This window comes from Pseudophryne corroboree, chromosome 5 (assembly GCF_028390025.1).
Source record: "Pseudophryne corroboree isolate aPseCor3 chromosome 5, aPseCor3.hap2, whole genome shotgun sequence".
NCBI lineage: Eukaryota > Metazoa > Chordata > Amphibia > Anura > Myobatrachidae > Pseudophryne > Pseudophryne corroboree.
In genome coordinates, this window is record NC_086448.1 from 131,066,594 (window position 1) to 131,087,401 (window position 20,808).

The 20,808-nt window shown below is 44.2% G+C and overlaps 1 protein-coding gene across 2 annotated transcripts in view; it reads right to left on the bottom strand.

Moving 5' to 3' along the window:
- The window catches only part of IGF2BP3 (insulin like growth factor 2 mRNA binding protein 3), a 343,371-nt gene that overhangs the window by 35,293 nt on the left and 287,270 nt on the right, over nucleotides 1-20,808 (bottom strand). For both annotated transcript variants that reach the window (XM_063921725.1, XM_063921724.1), the window contains 7 exons: nucleotides 20,108-20,242; nucleotides 16,770-16,892; nucleotides 16,534-16,669; nucleotides 12,357-12,488; nucleotides 11,954-12,073; nucleotides 6,003-6,077; nucleotides 5,305-5,436 (listed from right to left, as the gene is read on the bottom strand). In XM_063921725.1, the coding sequence (XP_063777795.1) occupies nucleotides 5,305-5,436; nucleotides 6,003-6,077; nucleotides 11,954-12,073; nucleotides 12,357-12,488; nucleotides 16,534-16,669; nucleotides 16,770-16,892; nucleotides 20,108-20,242 (853 nt within the window). The remainder of the gene's footprint in view (nucleotides 1-5,304; nucleotides 5,437-6,002; nucleotides 6,078-11,953; nucleotides 12,074-12,356; nucleotides 12,489-16,533; nucleotides 16,670-16,769; nucleotides 16,893-20,107; nucleotides 20,243-20,808) is intronic.

A 20,808-nucleotide genomic window follows, 5' to 3' on the forward strand; every position in this document is an offset into this window, starting at 1 on the left:
AATTCCTCTGTTGGGGCCTTCATAGCCTCACACCAAGCAACATATTTTCGCCATATGCGGTGATGATGTTTTGCTGTCACATCCTTCCTAGCTTTTATCAGCGTAGGAATGACTTCAATCGGAATGCCCTTTTCCATCAGGATCCGGCGTTCAACCGCCATGCCGTCAAATGCAGCCGCGGTAAGTCTTGGAACAGACAAGGCCCCTGCTGTAGCAGGTCCTGTCGGAGCGGCAGAGGCCAAGGGTCCTCAGATCATTTCTTGTAGTTCCGGGTACCAAGTTCTTCTTGGCCAATCCGGAACGATGAGTATAGTTCTTACTCCTCTCTTTCTTATTATCCGCAGTACCTTTGGTATGAGAGGAAGAGGAGGGAACACATAAACCGACTGGTACAGCCACGGTGTCACTAAAGCGTCCACAGCTATCGCCTGAGGGTCCCTTGACCTGGCGCAATATCTTTTTAACTTTTTGTTGAGGCGGGACGCCATTATGTCCACCTGTGGCCTTTCCCAACGATTTACAATCAGCTGGAAGACTTCTGGATGAAGTCCCCACTCTCCCGGGTGGAGGTCGTGCCTGCTGAGGAAGTCTGCTTCCCAGTTGTCCACTCCCGGAATGAACACTGCTGACAGTGCTATCACGTAATTCTCCGCCCATCGGAGAATCCTTGTGGCTTCTGCCATTGCTATCCTGCTTCTTGTGCCGCCCTGTTGGTTTACATGGGCGACCGCCGTGATGTTGTCTGACTGAATCAGCACCGGCTGGTTTTGAAGCAGGGGTTTTGCTTGACTTAGGGCATTGTAAATGGCCCTTAGTTCCAGAATATTTATGTGTAGGGAAGTCTCCTGACTCGACCATTGTCCTTGGAAGTTTCTTCCCTGAGTGACTGCCCTCCAACCTCGGAGGCTTGCATCCGTGGTCACCAGGACCCAGTCCTGTATGCCGAATCTGCGGCCCTCGAGAAGATGAGCACTCTGCAGCCACCACAGCAGAGACACCCTGGCCCTCGGGGACAGGGTGATCAGCCGATGCATCTGAAGATGCGATCCGGACCACTTGTCTAACAGATCCCACTGAAAGATCCTTGCACGGAACCTGCCGAAGGGAATTGCTTTGTAAGAAGCTACCATCTTTCCCAGTACTCGCGTGCAGTGATGCACCGACACCTGTTTTGGTTTCAGGAGGTCTCTGACCAGAGATGACAACTCCTTGGCCTTCTCCTCCGGGAGAAACACCTTCTTCTGTTCTGTGTCCAGAATCATACCCAAGAACAGCAGACGCGTCGTAGGAACCAGCTGCGACTTTGGGATATTCAGAATCCAGCCGTGCTGTTGCAGCATTTCCTGAGATAGTGCTACTCCGACCAACAACTGCTCCATGGACCTCGCCTTTATAAGGAGATCATCCAAGTACGGGATAATTATAACTCACTTCTTCCGAAGGAGTATCATCATTTCGGCCATTACCTTGGTAAATACCCTCGGTGCCGTGGACAGACCAAACGGCAACGTCTGGAATTGGTAATGGCAGTCCTGTACCACAAATCGGAGGTACTCCTGGTGAGGTGGGTAAATGGGTACATGTAGGTAAGCATCCTTGATGTCCAGTGATACCATATAATCCCCCTCTTCCAGGCTTGCAATAACCGCCCTGAGCGATTCCATTTTGAACTTGAACTTCCTTATATGTGTTCAAGGATTTCAAATTTAGAATGGGTCTCACCGAACAGTCTGGTTTCGGTACCACAAATATTGTGGAATAGTAACCCCGTCCCTGTTGAAGGAGGGGAACTTTGATTATCACCTGCTGGAGGTACAGCTTGTGAATTGCCGCCAGTACTACCTCCCTGTCCTTGGGAGTAGCTGGCAAAGCTGATTTGAGGTAACGGCGAGGGGGAGACGTCTCGAACTCCAGCTTGTATCCCTGAGAAACCACTTGTAGAACCCAGAGATCCACCTGTGAGCGAACCCACTGGTCACTGAAGTTCCGGAGACGGGCCCCTACCGCACCTGGCACCCCCTGCGGAGCCCCAGCGTCATGCGGTGGACTTAGTGGAAGGAGTGGAGGATTTTTGTTCCTGGGAACTGGCTGTCTGGTGCAGCTTTTTCCCTCTACCCCTGCCTCTGGGCAGAAAGGACGCGCCTCTAACCCGCTTGCCTTTCTGAGCCCGAAAGGACTGTACTTGATAATACGGTGCTCTCTTAGGCTGTGAGGGAACCTGAGGTAAAAAAGTCGACTTCCCAGCTGTTGCTGTGGATACGAGGTCCGAGAGACCGTCCCCAAACAATTCCTCACCCTTATAAGGCTAAACTTCCATGTGCCTTTTAGAATCAGCATCACCTGTCCACTGCCGAATCCATAATACTCTCCTGGCAGAAATGGACATTGCATTAATTCTAGATGCCAGCCGGCAAATGTCCCTCTGTGCATCCCTCATATATAAGACTACGTCTTTAATATGCTCTATGGTTAGCAAAATAGTGTCCCTGTCAAGGGAATCAATGTTATCAGACAGGGAATCAGACCATGCTGCTGCAGCACTACACAAACATGCTGAAGCAATAGCAGGTCTCAGTATAGTACCTGAGTGTGTATATACAGACTTCAGGATAGCCTCCTGCTTTCTATCTGCAGGCTCCTTTAAGGCGGCCGTATCCTGAGACGGCAGTGCCACCTTTTTTGATAAGCGTGTGAGCGCCTTGTCCACTCTAGGGGAAGTCTCCCAGCGTACCCTATCCGTTGGCGGGAAAGGGTACGCCATTAGTAACCGCTTAGAAATCACTAGTTTCTTATCTGGGGAACCCCACGCTTCTTCACACAATTCATTTAACTCATCAGATGGGGGAAAAGTCACTGGCTGCTTTTTCTCCCCAAACATAATACCCTTTTTTGTGGTAACCGGGTTAATGTCAGAAATGTGCAACACATTTTTCATTGCCGTAATCATGCATCGGATGGCCCTTGTGGATTGTACATTTGTCTCATCCTCGTCGACACTGGAGTCAGACTCCGTGTCGACATCTGTGTCTGCCATCTGAGGTAGCGGGCGTTTTTGAGCCCCTGATGGCCTCTGAGATGCCTGGGCAGGCGCGGGCTGAGATGCCGGCTGTCCCAAAGCTGCGTCATCGAACCTTTTATGCAAGGAGTTGACACTGTCGGTTAATACCTTCCACATATCCATCCACTCTGGCGTCGGCCCCACAGGGGGCGACATCACACTTATCGGCACCTGCTCCACCTCCACGTAAGCGTCCTCATCAAACATGTCGACACAGCCGTACCGACACCGCACACACACACAGGGAATGCTCTGACTGAGGACAGGACCCCACAAAGTCCTTTGGGGAGACACAGAGTATGCCAGCACACACCAGAGCGCTATATAACAGAGGGATTTACACTATACACAAAGTAAATTTTCCCCCAATAGCTGCTTATATCACAATTTTGCGCCTAAATGTATGTGCCCCCCCTCTCTTTTTTACCCTTTCTGTAGTGTATACTGCAGGGGAGAGCCTGGGGAGCGTCCTTCCAGCGGAGCTGTGAAGAGAAAATGGCGCTGGCTGTGCTGAGGAAGATAGCCCCGCCCCTTCAGCGGCGGGCTTCTCCCGCTTTTTTAATAATAATTATGGCGGGGGATTAGGCACATATACAGTTTAGAACTGTATTATGTGCATTTTGCCACTTAAGGTATACTAATTGCAGCCCAGGGCTCTCCCCCCCAGCGCCCTGCACCCACCAGTGACTGGAGCGTGTGGTGTGCTGTGGGAGCAATGGCGCACAGCTGCAGTGCTGTGCGCTACCTTATTGAAGACCGGAGTCTTCAGCCGCCGATTTTCTCCGGAATCTTCCGTCTTCTGGCTCTGCAAGGGGGTCGGCGGCGCGGCTCCGGGAACGGACGATCGAGGTCGGGCCCTGTGTTCGATCCCTCTGGAGCTAATGGTGTCCAGTAGCCTTAGAAGCACAAGCTAGCTGCAAGCAGGTAGGTTTGCTTCTCTCCCCTAAGTCCCACGTAGCAGTGAGTCGGTTGCCAGCAGATCTCACTGAAAATAAAAAACCTAACAAATACTTTCTTTATAGTGAACTCAGGAGAGCCCACTAAGTGCATCCAGCTCTGGCCGGGCACAGATTCTAACTGAGGTCTGGAGGAGGGGCATAGAGGGAGGAGCCAGTGCACACCAGATGTAGTACCTAATCTTTCTTTAAAGAGTGCCCAGTCTCCTGCGGAGCCCGTCTATTCCCCATGGTCCTTACAGAGTACCCAGCATCCACTAGGACATCAGAAATATATATATATATATATATATATATATATATATGTATATATATATATCTCTCTCTATCTATATAGAATCGCTTTCATGTCGGAAGGGGCATCATAGCAAGTGCTTTCACTGAGCATCAGGGCTCACCTTATGTCTGTCTGAAAAATATATGGTGGGGGGCACGCCAATGCTCTGGCACAAAAAAGTCTAGTTACGGCTGATTCACATTAATTCTTGAACCATAATGCACTTTACTGCCCCTAACCTCTGTGGTTCATCCATAAATATTGCTTTGCTTGCTCCCTGTTGGCAAAAACTCGGAACCGATTTTTCTCTACTGTTCTCCCACTTGCTGCCCAAGTAGTTTGAATATAAAACATCTTTCAAATTGCGAACTCATTATGGATATTAGTTTACACTGTAAATGCCTCTGATCCTAGGGCTGCTTCATTATTTCAGACTTTAGTTGTTTGGGATGTAGATAAATACCATTGTGTATGACCCTTATGGGATCTTGAGACACTTGCACTCTTCAGCTCTGCGTGCGCCAAAATCTGTTAATGCCTAAAGAGTGCAAATGTACACCTCCTCAAATCATGTTCCAATCAACACAAGCAGCAGAAATGCAACTTCTTTGCATGCATGGAATATAGCAACACTCTGCATATTAATCTTCTTGTATAGAATTAACTAGGACAGACACTTATTAACTCACTCTGTCAGCACAGTTCGAATTTAGACAGACATAACCAGAACCACAGCTGCCGACTCACACTGACCTTGCCTGTGTGCAAACTAGATTAGGCCTTTGTGTATTTTAGTGATGTATGCATACCCAGGTGATTAGAGGACATGTTGGTGGTTGCACAGATAATGGGGATACAATTTGTGAGCTGTACCACCATCAAGTTATCTCTCCCCATTTGCAGTCAAATTATTTTCCTGTTCTATACTGAAAGCTCATTATAAAACCCTATAAAAATGAAATGATATAAGTAGCCTTAGCTACATATTTTAGTGCTGTTATGTAAAAACTTACAGTTTTGCCTCCTTTGCCAATAACACGGCCAGCAGCATAAGATGGCACTTTAATATGAGCCTCAAGTTTAACTTCTTCCTTGGGTCCGAAGAAGTTTTCTTCTTTAAGTTTACCATAGATCCTTCCTTGTGCCTGCAGACGAAAAGCAATTGTTTTAGTATAATCCAATAAATATTGTAGAAACTATAAACTTCTTAATGTTTTGCATTTAATTGCTGACAAGGACAGGTGGGGGGTTATTGGCTTTGCAATTTGGTTAGCGAGTTTGTCATTTCAGTCGTCTTGTTATACCATTTTATATTTGTATTGAAATAGACAAAAACTTGCAAACCACCTAGTCTGGTGCCATGATATTCACATTTGTAAAGAAAAAAAAGTGTATCTCATACAAAGCATAGAAGATTTGCGCAAAGTATTTTTAATCTGGCTTTTCCAGGTCATGTGACAGTGTAGACTGAAAGCAGACAGATGTGAATGACACAAATAAGTGAAAGGGGTGCATATGGATGGAAAGGGGGGGTATTTTATTTTAAAGAATGTGTGTCGATTCAAATCCTGTTATAATCAGTCAGTAAAAAGTATAGTTCTGCATGAAAAAGCAAAGATTTAATCTGTATAGGAGTATCAACTATGTAGTATTAAATCTGTGAATCAGCTATGTAGACAATACAGAATAGTTATTCTAAATCTACACCTACTTTAAACTGGGCTTCTGGTGGTCCAGTGATGATCACCATTCTCAGTTTGGCGTCTGGTCCCTCCGCTGGAGCAATCTGGAGAAGATAAAAAAGCAAAAAATAAAAAAAAGCATTGCTACTTTTCCAGCTGTGTAAAAGGTATAGGGTCATATGCAATTGCGGTCGAATTGCCGCAAATGTCGAAAAACGGGGCATTTTCGACGCAAAAAAATGATTCGACAAATTTAGTGATGTGCACCGGACATTTTTCGGGTTTTGTGTTTTGGTTTTGGATTCGGTTCCGCGGCCGTGTTTTGGATTCGGACGCGTTTTGGCAAAACCTCCCTGAAAATTTTTTGTCTGATTCGGGTGTGTTTTGGATTCGGGTGTTTTTTACAAAAAACCCTCAAAAACAGCTTATATCATAGAATTTGGGGGTCATTTTGATCCCATAGTATTATTAACCTCAATAACCATAATTTCCACTCATATCCAGTCTATTCTGAACACCGTACAATATTATTTTTAGTCCTAAAATTTGCACCGAGGTCGTTGGATGACCAAGCTAAGCGACCCAAGTGGCCGACACAAACACCTGGCCCATCTAGGAGTGGCACTGCAGTGTCAGACAGGATGGTCGATTTAAAAAATAGTCCCCAAACAGCAGATGATGCAAAGAAAAAAAAGAGGTGCACTGTGGTCGCTGGATGGCTAAGCTAAGCGACACAAGTGGCCGACACAAACACCTGGCCCATCTAGGAGTGGCACTGCAGTGTCAGGCAGGATGGCACTTCAAAAAAATAGTCCCCAAACAGCACATGATGCAAAGAAAAATGCATCATGTTGTATAAACAGGACATGCACACTTTAACAAACCCATCATTTCAGCGACAGGGTCTGCCACACAACTGTGACTGAAATGACTGGTTGATTTGGGCTCCCACCAAAAAAGAAGCAATCAATCTCTCCTTGCACAAACTGGCTCTACATCCCCCTAGTCACAGATTATTAATTCGTCCCCACTGGAATCCACCATCTCAGGTCCCTGTGTACTTTCTGGAGGCAATTGCTGGTGAATGTCTCCACGGAGGAACTGATTATAATTCATTTTGATGAACATCATCTTCTCCACATTTTCTGGAAGTAACCTCGTACGCCGATTGCTGACAAGGTGAGCGGCTGCACTAAACACTCTTTCGGAGTACACACTGGAGGGGGAGCAACTTAGGTAAAATAAAGCCAGTTTCTGCAAGGGCCTCCAAATTGCCTCTTTTTCCTGCCAGTATACGTACGGACTGTCTGACGTGCCTACTTGGATGCGGTCACTCATATAATCCTCCACCATTCTTTCAATGGTGAGAGAATCATATGCAGTGACAGTAGACGACATGTCCGTAACCGTTGGCAGGTCCTTCAGTCCGGACCAGATGTCAGCACTCGCTCCAGACTGCCCTGCATCACCGCCAGCGGGTGGGCTCGGAATTCTTAGCCTTTTCCTCGCACCCCCAGTTGCGGGAGAATGTGAAGGCGCAGCTGTTGACGGGTCACGTTCCGCTTGACTTGACAATTTTCTCACCAGCAGGTCTTTGAACCTCTGCAGACTTGTGTCTGCCGGAAAGAGAGATCCAACGTAGGTTTTAAATCTAGGATCGAGCACGGTGGCCAAAATGTAGTGCTCTGATTTCAACAGATTGACCACCCGTGAGTCCTGGTTAAGCGAATTAAGGGCTCCATCCACAAGTCCCACATGCCTAGCGGAATCGCTCTGTTTTAGCTCCTCCTTCAATGTCTCCAGCTTCTTCTGCAAAAGCCTGATGAGGGGAATGACCTGACTCAGGCTGGCAGTGTCTGAACTGACTTCACGTGTGGCAAGTTCAAAGGGTTGCAGAACCTTGCACAACGTTGAAAACATTCTCCACTGCGCTTGAGTCAGGTGCATTCCCCCTCCTTTGCCTATATCGTAGGCAGATGTATAGGCTTGAATGGCCTTTTGCTGCTCCTCCATCCTCAAGCATATAGAGGGTTGAATTCCACCTCGTTACCACCTCTTGCTTCAGATGATGACAGGGCAGGTTCAGGACTGTTTGCTGGTGCTCCAGTCTTCGGCACGCGGTGGCTGAATGCCGAAAGTGGCCCACAATTCTTCGGGCCACCGACAGCATCTCTTGCACGCCCCTGTCGTTTTTTAAATAATTCTGCACCACCAAATTCAATGTATGTGCAAAACATGGGACGTGCTGGAATTTGCCCAGATGTAATGCACGCACAATATTGCTGGCGTTGTCCGATGTCACAAATCCCCATGAGAGTCCATTTGGGGTAAGCCATTCTGCGATGATGTTCCTCAGTTTCCGTAAGAGGTTGTCAGCTGTGTGCCTCTTCTGGAAAGCGGTGATACAAAGCGTAGCCTGCCTAGGAACGAGTTGGCGTTTGCGAGATGCTGCTACTGGTGCCGCCGCTGCTGTTCTTGCTGCGGGAGGCAATACATCTACCCAGTGGGCCGTCAGTCATATAGTCCTGAGTCTGCCCTGCTCCACTTGTCCACATGTCCGTGGTTAAGTGGACATTGGGTACAACTTCCTTTTTTTAGGACACTTGTGACTCTTTCTGAGGTCTGTGTACATTTTCGGTATCACCTGCCTAGAGAAATAGAACCTAGATGGTATTTGGTACCGGGGACACAGTACTTCAATCAAGTCTGTAGTTGCCTGTGAATTAACGGTGGATAACGGAAACACGTTTCTCACCGCCCAGGCTGCCAAGGCCTGAGTTATCCGCTTTGCAGCAGGATGACTCCTGTGATATTTCATCTTCCTCGCAAAGGACTGTTGGACAGTCAATTGCTTACTGGAAGTAGTAAAAGTGGTCTTCCGACTTCCCCTCTGGGATGACGATCGACTCCCAGCAACAACAACAACAGCAGCGCCAGCAGCAGTAGGCGTTACACTCAAGGATGCATCGGCGGAATCCCAGGCAGGAGAGGACTCGTCAGACTTGCCAGTGACATGGCCTGCAGGACTATTGGCTTTCCTGTGTAAGGAGGAAATTGACACTGAGGGAGTTGGTGGTGTGGTTTGCAGGAGCTTGGTTACAAGAGGAAGGGATTTAGTGGTCAGTGGACTGCTTCCGCTGTCATCCAAAGTTTTTAAACTTGTCACTGACTTATGATGAATGCGCTGCAGGTGACGTATAAGGGAGGATGTTCCGAGGTGGTTAACGTCCTTACCCCTACTTATTACAGCTTGACAAAAGCAACAGACGGCTTGACACCTGTTGTCCGCATTTGTGTTAAAATAATTCCACACCGAAGGTGTGATTTTTTTTGTAATTTGACCAGGCATATCAATGGCCATATTCGTCCCACGGACAACAGGTGTCTCCCCGGGTGCCTGACTTAAACAAACCACCTCACCATCAGAATCCTCCTTGTCAATTTCCTCCTCAGCGCCAGCAACACCCATATCCTCATCCTGGTGTACTTCAACAGTGATATCTTCAATTTGACTATCAGGAACTGGACTGCGGGTGCTCCTTCCAGCACTTGTAGGGGGAGTGCAAATGGTGGAAGGCGCCACCTCTTCCCGTCCAGTGTTGGGAAGGTCAGGCATCGCAGCCGACACAATTGGACTCTCCTTGGGGATTTGTGATTTAGAAGAACGCACAGTTCTTTGCTGTGCTTTTGCCAGCTTAAGTCTTTTCATTTTTCTAGCGAGAGGATGAGTGCTTCCATCCTCATGCGAAGCTGAACCACTAGCCATGAACAAAGGCCAGGGCCTCAGCCGTTCCTTGCCACTCCGTGTCGTAAATGGCATATTGGCAAGTTTACGCTTCTCCTCAGACGCTTTTAATTTTGATTTTTGGGTCATTTTACTGAACTTTTGTTTTTTGGATTTTACATGCTCTCTACTATGACATTGGGCATCGGCCTTGGCAGACGACGTTTATGGCATTTCATAGTCTCGGCCATGACTAGTGGCAGCAGCTTCAGCACGAGGTGGAAGTGGATCTTGATCTTTCCCTATTTTACCCTCCACATTTTTGTTCTCCATTTTTTAATGTGTGGAATTATATGCCAGTATCAATAGCAATGGCCTACTACTATATATACTGCGCACAACTGAAATGCACCACAGGTATGGATGGATAGTATACTTGACGACACAGAGGTAGGTAGAGCAGTGGCCTTCTGTACCGTACTCCTATATATTATATACTGGTGGTCAGCAAAATTATGTACAGTACTCCTACTATATACTACAATGCAGCACAGATATGGAGCGTTTTTCAGGCAGAGAACATAGAATACTGGTGGTCACTGGTCAGCAAAACTCTGCACTGTACTCCTCCTATATAATACTGCTGGTCCCCAGTCCCCACAATAAAGCAGTGGGAGCACAGATATATGCAGCACACTGAGCACAGATATGGAGCGTTTTTCAGGCAGAGAACGTATAATACTGGTGGTCACTGGTCAGCAAAACTCTGCACTGTACTCCTCCTATATAATACTGCTGGTCCCCAGTCCCCACAATAAAGCAGTGTGAGCACAGATATATGCAGCACACTGAGCACAGATATGGAGCGTTTTTCAGGCAGACAACGTATAATACTGGTGTGGTGGTCACTGGTCAGCAAAACTCTGCACTGTACTCCTCCTATAATACTGCTGGTCCCCAGAATAAAGATATTTGCAGCCCCCTGAAACAAAGTGAGAGGACGCCAGCCACGTCCTCTATCATTTCCAATGCACGAGTGAAAAATGGCGGCGACGCGCGGCTCCTTATATAGAATCCGAATCTCGCGAGAATCCGACAGCGGGATGACGACGTTCGGGCGCGCTCGGGTTAACCGAGCCATACGGGAGAATCCGAGTCTGCCTCGGACCCGTGTAAAATGGGTGAAGTTCGGGGGGGTTCGGATTCCGAGGAACCGAACCCGCTTATCACTATCGACAATGCAATACAGTACTTTTCAACAACAAAAATGGCCGTTTCAAATTCGACTTTTTGCAATTCGACAGTTGTCAAATTCGACAGGTCTGCAATGGTAAAAATGCGGCTTTTCGACAAAAGTATATTCAATTGAAGAATGTCGATTCGACAACAGTGCTTTTCGACAGTAATTTTGTCAATTTCAGTCCGCCTCATTTTGCTGGCGGGATCTAATAAAATTTTTTAAAAACATGTTTTTTTTAGTGTTTTTTTTTTATTGCTAATAGCATATCTATTTATATTAGAAGGGATTATCTACTTGGGTTTGTGTATTAGGAGCCACAAGTATTATTTAATATATTTTTTAAAAGAATATTTTTTTTTTTTTACTGACTAAAATAGTCAGAGCATGTTTTTCAGTGCGGGGGAGGCTTGCTGGGACTTGTAGTTCTGCTACAAAAAACAATATTCTTTATTTTGTCACTTGGCTATCAGCTTCCCATCCACAGCCCTTGGATTGGGGGACGGACAGCCTCGGGTGACTAGTTGGGGATTTAATGCCACGGCCGCAGGGACCGCTATAAAAGTTTCCCCCGGCTGTGGCATTATCTCTCCAGCTAGTGGAGCCCGGTGCTGGTGTGAAAAATACGTCTTTTGTCCCCCGTATTTTTTGCACCAGGACCGGATGCAGAGCACAGTGCTGGTTGTGAAAATACGGGGGATCCCCTGTCATTTTTCCCCCCGTATTTTTCCAACCAGGACCGGCTCAAAGAGCCCGAGGCTGGTTATGCTTAGGTGGGGGGACCCCACAAATTTTTTTTCAGGATTTTTTTTACACACTTTTGTGCCGTCCATGAAGTTGAATCCAGGACGCACACTATCGTCAATTGGTCCATATTTCGACAGCGGGACTGTCGAATCCATTTTTTTATTGAATATGTCGAATTCGGGTCCCGGCGGGAGGGTGTCTGACTGTTGAATTTAAAAACGTTCGAATTGCATATACCCCATAGAGAGACAAAAATAAGAAAAGCAGGATACCTTTATAGATGCTCCTGCAAAACGTGAGAGTTGCTTTATGTGTTGTCCTTGCTTGCCAATAATTGCTCCTACAGCTAATGCTGGGATGAAGAGATGAACGGTTTCAGACTCTGGTTGTTGCTGCAAGGGAAACAAAAAAATAAATAAAAAGGATTAAATCTGCTCAGATAATAGAAACTGAGAAATTATACTTTTTCTGATTGAGGAGTGGCTAGAAGAGAAAGTCTGTACAACATGCATTAAGCATGGACGTGTGGAAAAAAACTTATGCAAGACTAAGATCTTAATACACATGGGAGAGTTTAGAGTAGGGATTTAAAAACACAGAAATTCCTTAATATTTGTTGCGCTCAGTCTGGTTTAGGAGTAATGTGGTTCCCAATTGAATGTTCCCACTACTTACCCCAAAAGGTGGGTAAGAAGTAGAGGTCGTAGGTGAAGGAACCCCAACTGAGGGAGGGGGCATGCCCGAAGAGGAAGGTGGGAAGAGCCCCAATGCATTCAGGTTCAAACCAGGGATCAAATGAGCTTGCAGCTATAAAAACATGAAAACATACAATTTAGAAATGTAATGAAGTACTGTGACATGGTGCAATGTAATACTGTAACCCATAGATAGATATATCTATCATACACACACACCTCAAATATATGCCACTTATCTGTGTGCAACTGAGTCTCTGAATCTATACACAAAGTTACCAATACAAGTTCTGTTCTGTATACAGACTCATCGGGTCTACACACTGGGCGAAATGAGTGAAAGATATGAACGATCTCGTTCATTAATGAACGAGATACCATTCATATCTTTCAGTGTGGAGGCACCAGCGATGAATGATGCGCGGCCCCGCGCTCGTTTATCGCTGGTGCCCCGTCGCTTGTGCATGTAGGCCAATACGGACGATCTCGTCCATATTTGCCTGCACTGCTATGGAGCCAGGTAAGGAAGGGAGGAGGGAGGGGTGTGTAGTGAAGATACTTCACTCCCCCCGTCACTGCCCTCCGCCACCGGGTCGCCCGTGTGGCGGAGGGCAGTGTGTAGGGCCAATCAGTCACACACATTATACAAGTGTCATATCAAATTAGTACAGTCTGATTGCGCTACCTAGTCGCACTGTGTTGTATTGGTTCAAAATAGTCTAGAGATTTCCCTTGAAATTTCCCCAGCTGCAGAATGAAAGTCATGAAAAATATAGCCTAAAATGGACTGCATGCTCAGTTGACAAAGATAAACGATAAAGACCAGCAGCACGCATCGTTATTGTGCATACACACTTCACGTTATTCGCAATAATAGCTTTACCTTTATCATGCATATTGTCCACTTAAATCATCTAGTGTGTATGCTCCGTAAGACACAAAATCGGGCAAAAAAAAAAAAAAAGACACCTGACGTCATCAGAGTTGCACAGGCGGCTCAGTCACGTCAGAGTACAACCTAGTGACTGCCACTAACCAGACCATGCCACAAACACTTATGGCTCTGCCTATACAAGGCTCTACCCATTCATTTACTTTACATATTTTGGAATATGAGTTGCTGGTGGCCAAACCAGAAATCCTCAAACTCTATAAGAACAATTCTGAATGGCATACATTGAAAACACTGATTAAAAGCAACGTTAAAAAAGGAGCACTGGGCAAAATTTTCTGTATTTTAAGCATTTTCCTTTATACTCAGGATAAAACATTAACACTCAAACAAGTATGAAAGGTCCCACCAGTACTAAGAAAGTTGTTGCGTACTCATGTTATATGGGTAAACACTGAGCACAGTAATTGACCAAACATGCCCTGTGCATTTAATTACCCCATGACGAGTTTCATACAGTATTTTACAGGGGCAGATTGGGATTAAACACCAGGCCGGGAAATTTATGGAAGCAGCCCTAATGAGGGCGGAGTCTGTTGAGGGGGAGGGGTCTGTTAAGAGGGTGGGGTCGCTCTTCAGAGGTCCTGATACTGAGATAGACACAGTTGGGGCCTCCTTTGCTTTACATTATGTTATGTTAATGTTTACCTGCGACTTTATGCATATGCTGCTACAATGCTGGCTGTGAGCCAGCTGTCCTCCCCCTACGTCACTGGGCCACCGCACAGCTTCACTACCGGCGCTCCCTCTAAGACTGAAGCGGCTTCCCCACCTCACTGAGAGCGGAACACCGCTGTGTCCTCTGGCGCACTCTGGCAAGCCTGCTGCAGGTTTCTCTGTCCCCTATAACACAGGAGTGGGCACAACAGTGGACTTCACCCGAGGATGCTCGGGTTGACCAGCTCACGGCAGAGGTAATTCAAATACCTGCTTTCTACCTCATTATTAATTTGCCGTGACAGACACCGGTCATTCAGTGGACAAATTACCGTTATCCACAATGGTTATTGGGAGCTCCGCTATTTAATTTATTCTCAAGTACAATACGTACATAGTAACTTTGCTGAGATACTCTGTAACACTCGCAGACGGCATATGCTACAGTTGCTACATGTAACATTGTATCCAGTTTGTTTCTTTACTGAGGATAATAATTGCACACTAGCTGATTAATACAGACTCTGTAGATTAGCATTTGTCTATTGCTCTAACAGCTGATTTACTACTGCGGTTACCCAGTGAATCAGCAGATCCCATTTAGAATATTTTTCATTTATTATGTTTTTAACCGTTTTTTAATGGTGTGATAATAACATGTTTTATCAAATAATTCATGTATAAATTAACTCTGCTCTGGTTTTGTATCGTCTGCTCCCACGAGCGCTGCCGTTCCTTACTTTTTTTTTTTTCTATCGGAGGTATACACTACCTTTACAGCAGCGAATGAGGGATCACACCACTAATTAGTATTTAATTGTTCATTGGTGCTTTATAGCAGTAATTCTTTTGCAAATAATGTAAATTAAAAATAATCTCTTTGACTGGTCCTCTTCAGTGCTCAGTCGCCGCTGTGGCCAGTTCAGCGAGAGTGCGGGAGCTGGGGTGGCAGTGAGTGTAGTGAAGCCGGCACAGACCATCGCTTTGCTGCTGCTCCTGGGCCGTGCTCGTTGCAGAGACCTTTGGCCGGAGCCAGAGAGAGGATGCTGCTGGGCTGATTAACTTTCTCCAGGTCCCTCGTTGGTAGAACTGCTTCACCACTTTTCATGGCTAGCAGCACCCGGAAGTCCTTTCTAGCCTAACTTCCGAATTGTGTTCCAATGAAACGCAAGTACTGAAAGCAGTGTGAGCCAGCCCAGCCTGAGCGTGAATCAGACTGGCTGAGGGGGATATGGGAATGGCCCATCGGAATCTGTCAGTGTCCCAGTGGGCCAATCCGCCCCTGGTATTTTTTGTATTTCATGACTGACAACCATCAATTGTTGGATCTCCGAGAAGCTCAGAGCACTTTCTTTCAGAACATAACATGACAGGCAAACTAATTGGCACAGGTACCCCTGTGACCCCACTCCCCTATGGATTACTTTACCAGCTAAGTTTTTTTTTTGTGTTGTGCGTACATCTTTCTTAGTAGAAGGTAACACTAATGGATTAATTACACCAGAATTTACATTTGTCTGCAGCTCCCTTTACCAGCTTTTTTTTTTTCTTACGAAAAAATAAGTCTTTAATTAAACACATTCTAAGTTAAAGTACAAAACTGTGAAGCTCTACTTTCCATAGCATTAGCTGATTTTTCCAAAGGAACAATGAGATCTCTGCTAACAATTCAGCACATATCAAAAAGTTTCAAAGAACTTTCTATAGAATGGTTGGAAGAAGCTGCGTATCAAACTAAACTATTTGTACAGCATATTGTTGGACAGCCAGGGTGAAGGAAGTAGGAGCTTGCATATATTACTGATTTATATTAACATTAAACAAAGGACTCCATATAAATCATAGGCAGTACGGATCGTGTAATGGTTAGCATTACTTTCTCACAGCACTGAGGTCATGTGTTCAATTCCCACCATGGCCCTAACTGTGTGGAGTTTGTATATTCTCCCCGTACTTGCTTGGGTTTCCTCCGGGTGCTCCTGTTTCCTCCCAAAATCCAAATGTACTGGTAGGTTAATTGGCTCCCAACAAAATTAACCCTAGCGTGAATGTGTGTGTGTGTGCGCGTGTGTTCACATGTGATAGGGAATACAAATTGTAAGCTCCACTGGGGCAGGGACTGATGTGAATGTCCAAATATTCTCTGTAAAAAACTGCGGAATATGTGTGCGCTATACAAATACCTGGTAATAAATCTGCCATAACTAGTTAAACTGAATGAGCATGAAAATATACAATAAAGCAGAGCACAAGAAAAATTAAAGGGGAATCACAAGAATCACGTTAACTCATTTTCTTGCAGCACAGAGCTCTTGAAAAACCTACCAATCACTGGTAGAAGACAATGCACTTGAAAAGCTAGCTTGCAAAGTAAGGGTTAAAAGGCATTTTTGCAGAAAGATTACTACTCTACCAAGTGAGAGAATCTGAAGCATCATTCCATTCAGTTTGAATCATTTCCGTTCCAGCTTCATGTTCAACTCTGAAAGAGGTTATAGGAATACATTACCATTTCCCGCCCATCCAGATTATTATGCTGATGACTTACATTCATTGCCGCAATATCATTTTCATAAGACTCCCTAATTTTCTTCATGATTTCTTCCTCTGCTTTGGCACAGGCCTCAATGCTGCCTTTTACAGTTATAGTCCGCTCAGGATTATATAGCGTCAAGTCTTGCAGTCTAAGGCCATCAAAGATAAAATGGTAAGAGGCGAACTCAGGGTTACATCGTGAAAAAAAAAAAAAAAAAGACAGGGCTCAGCTGGGCTTTGTCAACTTACGGAGATATTGTGATTTTTGTATCTGTGTCCTGCTCAATTTTCTTCAGGTTTCTTCCTTCCTTGCCGATAAGGCGGCCAACAAAATTGTTATGAGCAAGTATCTTTAAAGGGATTTCTTCAGTGCTTAAAGTAGAAAAATTGCATAAGTTCGTACAATTAAATTTTTTAAAACTGCTGGATTTTCAATTGTAAATGTAGTGTGGACAAAACAAGGTAAAGGAAGAGAAGTAGTAGAACATGAGGATATGCGCTCAGAATAGGCAGGTTATGGGGAAATTACTTCACAGAAAGGGTAGTGGATAGGTGGAATAGCCTCCCATCAGAGGTGGCTGAGGCTGTCAGTAGAGCAATTTAAACAAGTTTGAGATAGGCATATGAATATCAGGGTTGGAAAAAAAAAATCCGTTTAAAAGACACCCCCCAAAAAAAACACAAAAAACGCTTTTTTGGTTTAAACTAATTCTTTTTGCATTCATGTTTTAATGGAAAAAAAGATTGAATCCTGTATTAGAAACCTCGATCAACCATGTTTTAATATTGTCTAACATTAATGTTATTAGGCTTTGATTTGATTTTACATATTTCAATAAAACCAAATTTTTTACTGTTTATTATTCCTACTGCATCTGATAAATGTAGATAGACTAAACATTAACACATACAAAGTACACTCAGATAGATGAAATTGAACATAAGAACAAGTTCATGTTAAGCATTAGTCTTATTATAATTAAATAAATCTGAATAGTGATACAAAATGGAAAATGCAAATGCACTTTTCACGGAAACACACACACAGACACATAGGAGGAGTTAAGCATAAGCACTGGGCATGTCACTGGCATTAAACACTTTGAATAAAGACACTTTTTTTTTAGTATAACAGGCTTTTTTTAATAAGTCACGGCGCTGTGCCTGTACAAACAGCATAACAAACCAACCAGAGTGGTTTTTTTTTTAATTAAAAAAACCATTTGCTTTAAACCCTGAAATATCTTTACGAAGTAATAAGGATCAAACAGGGTTGAGGTTACCAAATGGTTAAAAACAGTGTTAGACTAGATGGGCCAAGTGGTTATTATCTGCCATCAAATTCTATGTTTAAAAAGGTCACATCTTGGAAGAGGCAGTTCTTAAGAAAATCTACACACAACCTTTATACTGAACACTTATTTCGGAATGGTGGGGAGCCCAACAGTTTCAAACATCACTCTCCGCAGTTGGATTCTGTATTTGTTTATCTTTTCTATTCCATGTTCAGAGGGATCAGTCATCACAACTGGTTGAACTGATGGGCATTTTGACTCTTTTCAACCTCACTGACTATGTAACTGGCCGGGCAGTTAAATGTGCCCTCCCTGTTGTGATGTCATTGTCTGCAGTTCCTGGGTTGGTTAGTGGGTCACCCATCCACAGTTACATGGCCGACAATAGGTCTACGAAAGCTGTTAAGAGACTTATCAGCTGCACATACCCACTGACCTGCTAGAGTTCTATCGCAAATATATGGACCCAGCCTTGCTCTGAACTCCCAGGAGTTGCTTTACATACTTAAATGTAATGGTTTTATATTTTTGTTTAATTGTGTTTATTTATATTCCTGGTCATAATACATTTTTACATTTATTGTGGTCTTTTAACTTCATATTAGCAACACAAAGTGAGGTGTGTACACACAATGAGATAAATCTGTGAGATTTTGACTATATAGTCAAAATCTTAAGGAAAGTTAGTGCAGATCAAGGTGTTATGGTGTGTACACATGGCGAGATCCTTGCTATGCCCGATTTTCACTTTGCAATTTCCCCTGAACTCCCTGGAGCCCAGCACCACCAATTTTGACTAACTTTTCTTGAGATATGGACTATGTGTGCTTACGATTTTGGCTTATGTGAGATGTAATAATAAGTGAGATGAACTAGATAGTACACCGATCTAGCAAGGATTGACTTGCCTGCACAGTCCATCTTTTCTTGCGATACCGACCTGGCGGGACCGCCCATCGGGATCGAATTGGGATCGCAAGTGGCATAACACCTTGTGATCTGCACTAACTTTTCTTAAGATTTTGACTATATAGTCAAAATCGTAAGAAAAAATCTCACCGTGTACACACACCATTAGGCAGCTTGCGATACAGATTCGATCCCGACGCGCACTCCCGTGTGGTCGGTATCACAAGGCTAGAAAGACTGTGCAGGCAAGTCAGTCTTGTGTATTATCTAGTACAAATTATAGTCAAAATTGTCACTTAGTCAAAATCGTACATAGACAAAATCTCAAGCACAGATAGCACAGATTTTGACTATCTGGGCTCTGGGGGAGTTCAAGGGAAATCGCATAATCAAAATCGGACATAGCAAGGATCTCACCGTGTGTGTATGCACCTTTACATATGTTACACTACATTTGTATGTTGGAAACAGGAGACTGAATTTAACATGTGCAATTCTAAATGCACTGCAAAAAACAAATCCAAAAAATTATTTTGTTTCATGGAGGGTTTTTAATTACTATTACACGCACTTGCTTTATTATCTGGATTGTTAAATTTTGATCTATTTAAAAAAAATAGACATACATTACAGTAAAAAGGAGGACTCCAATTAGAACGTGTTAACGGCGGGATGCGGTTATGTGACTGGCGGTCAAGAGACTGCAGGTCACAATACAGACACCGGAATCATGGCATCTGAAAATCCTGGTGGTCGGCATGCCGACCAACAGGGACTATTCCCACTCGTGGGTGTCCATGACACCCCCACAAGGGGCATTGTTGCGCTTGCTCCCCTGCTTGCCATGTAACGGCCCGGATCCCGCTATTGGTATTGTGAGTGCCTGTCACACATACCCGACAATTTATTTATTTATTAACAGTTTCTTATAAAGCGCAGCATATTCCGTTGCGCTTTACAATTAGAACAGTAATTGAACAAAACTGGGTAAAAACAGACAGACAGAGGTAGGAAGGCCTCGCAAGCTTACAATCTATAGATAATGACATCTGTATGCATTTAATGGGTGCACTTTGCTGAGAGACTGGAGAGGTTAGATTTGTAGCATTTTCTATGCAGAACACAGGTACAACATCTGATCTATTAACAAGCAGTATACAAACATATCAAAGAATTGCCTGTAGCCAAACATTCAGTTATCTACCCAGAATCAGACAGATTTAAAAGCCAATAGAACTTACTCAAAATAAAATGTGTTTCTCCACACACTAAAAAGGGGACATTAGAGCCCTGGCTCTGGCAAACAGAACGTATCTGACACACAGTGAAAACCTAAGAACCACAAAGCAGACTTGCAGTATACACATCAAGCTCTCTACTTACAATTTGGTATCCTGAGCTTCCTTCTGCATGATCTCCATAATTATTTTACAAGCAGTTGAACAACCTTCAGGTGTTGAGTGGATAGTAATTGGTTTCTCTGCCGCACCGGCATTTTCTTTACGGTGAATATCAATTCTAGGAGGAAGAGAAATAGCACATTACTGAGTATGCTCTCAACAGACTCCGCGTTTGGCAAGACTGCAAGGCCTGCATAGTAGTGTACCTGTCACAGTAGTGGCAGCCTTGTTGTGAGCCTAGCGATTTACAGGACTTTGTGGCACCAAGTGACCCGTTAGGCTTATTGATCAAGACTGTTCCCTTCACCGTATGTAGGCAAGTATATTTTAATCTCCAGTACTTTGGGTCAGACTATAAGAGTTCCAAAGTAGACGATCTTATTTTACATAAATTAACATACACATTACGTTTACTTCATTTACCAGGTGAACCAGAAAGCACATTGTTTCCATAATATAGTGACGGAGAACAATTGAATCTCATGTAATGAGGTCTACAATCCTCATGGGAAGCATCACCCATGTTACAGTGTACAGTACGAGTGTGTATGTGTGTATATATATATATATATATATATATATATATATATATATATATATATATATATATATATATATATATATATATATATAATAGCCCAGATCTGTGACTTTGTGACTCATTTGCTAACGCTGGGCGGAGTC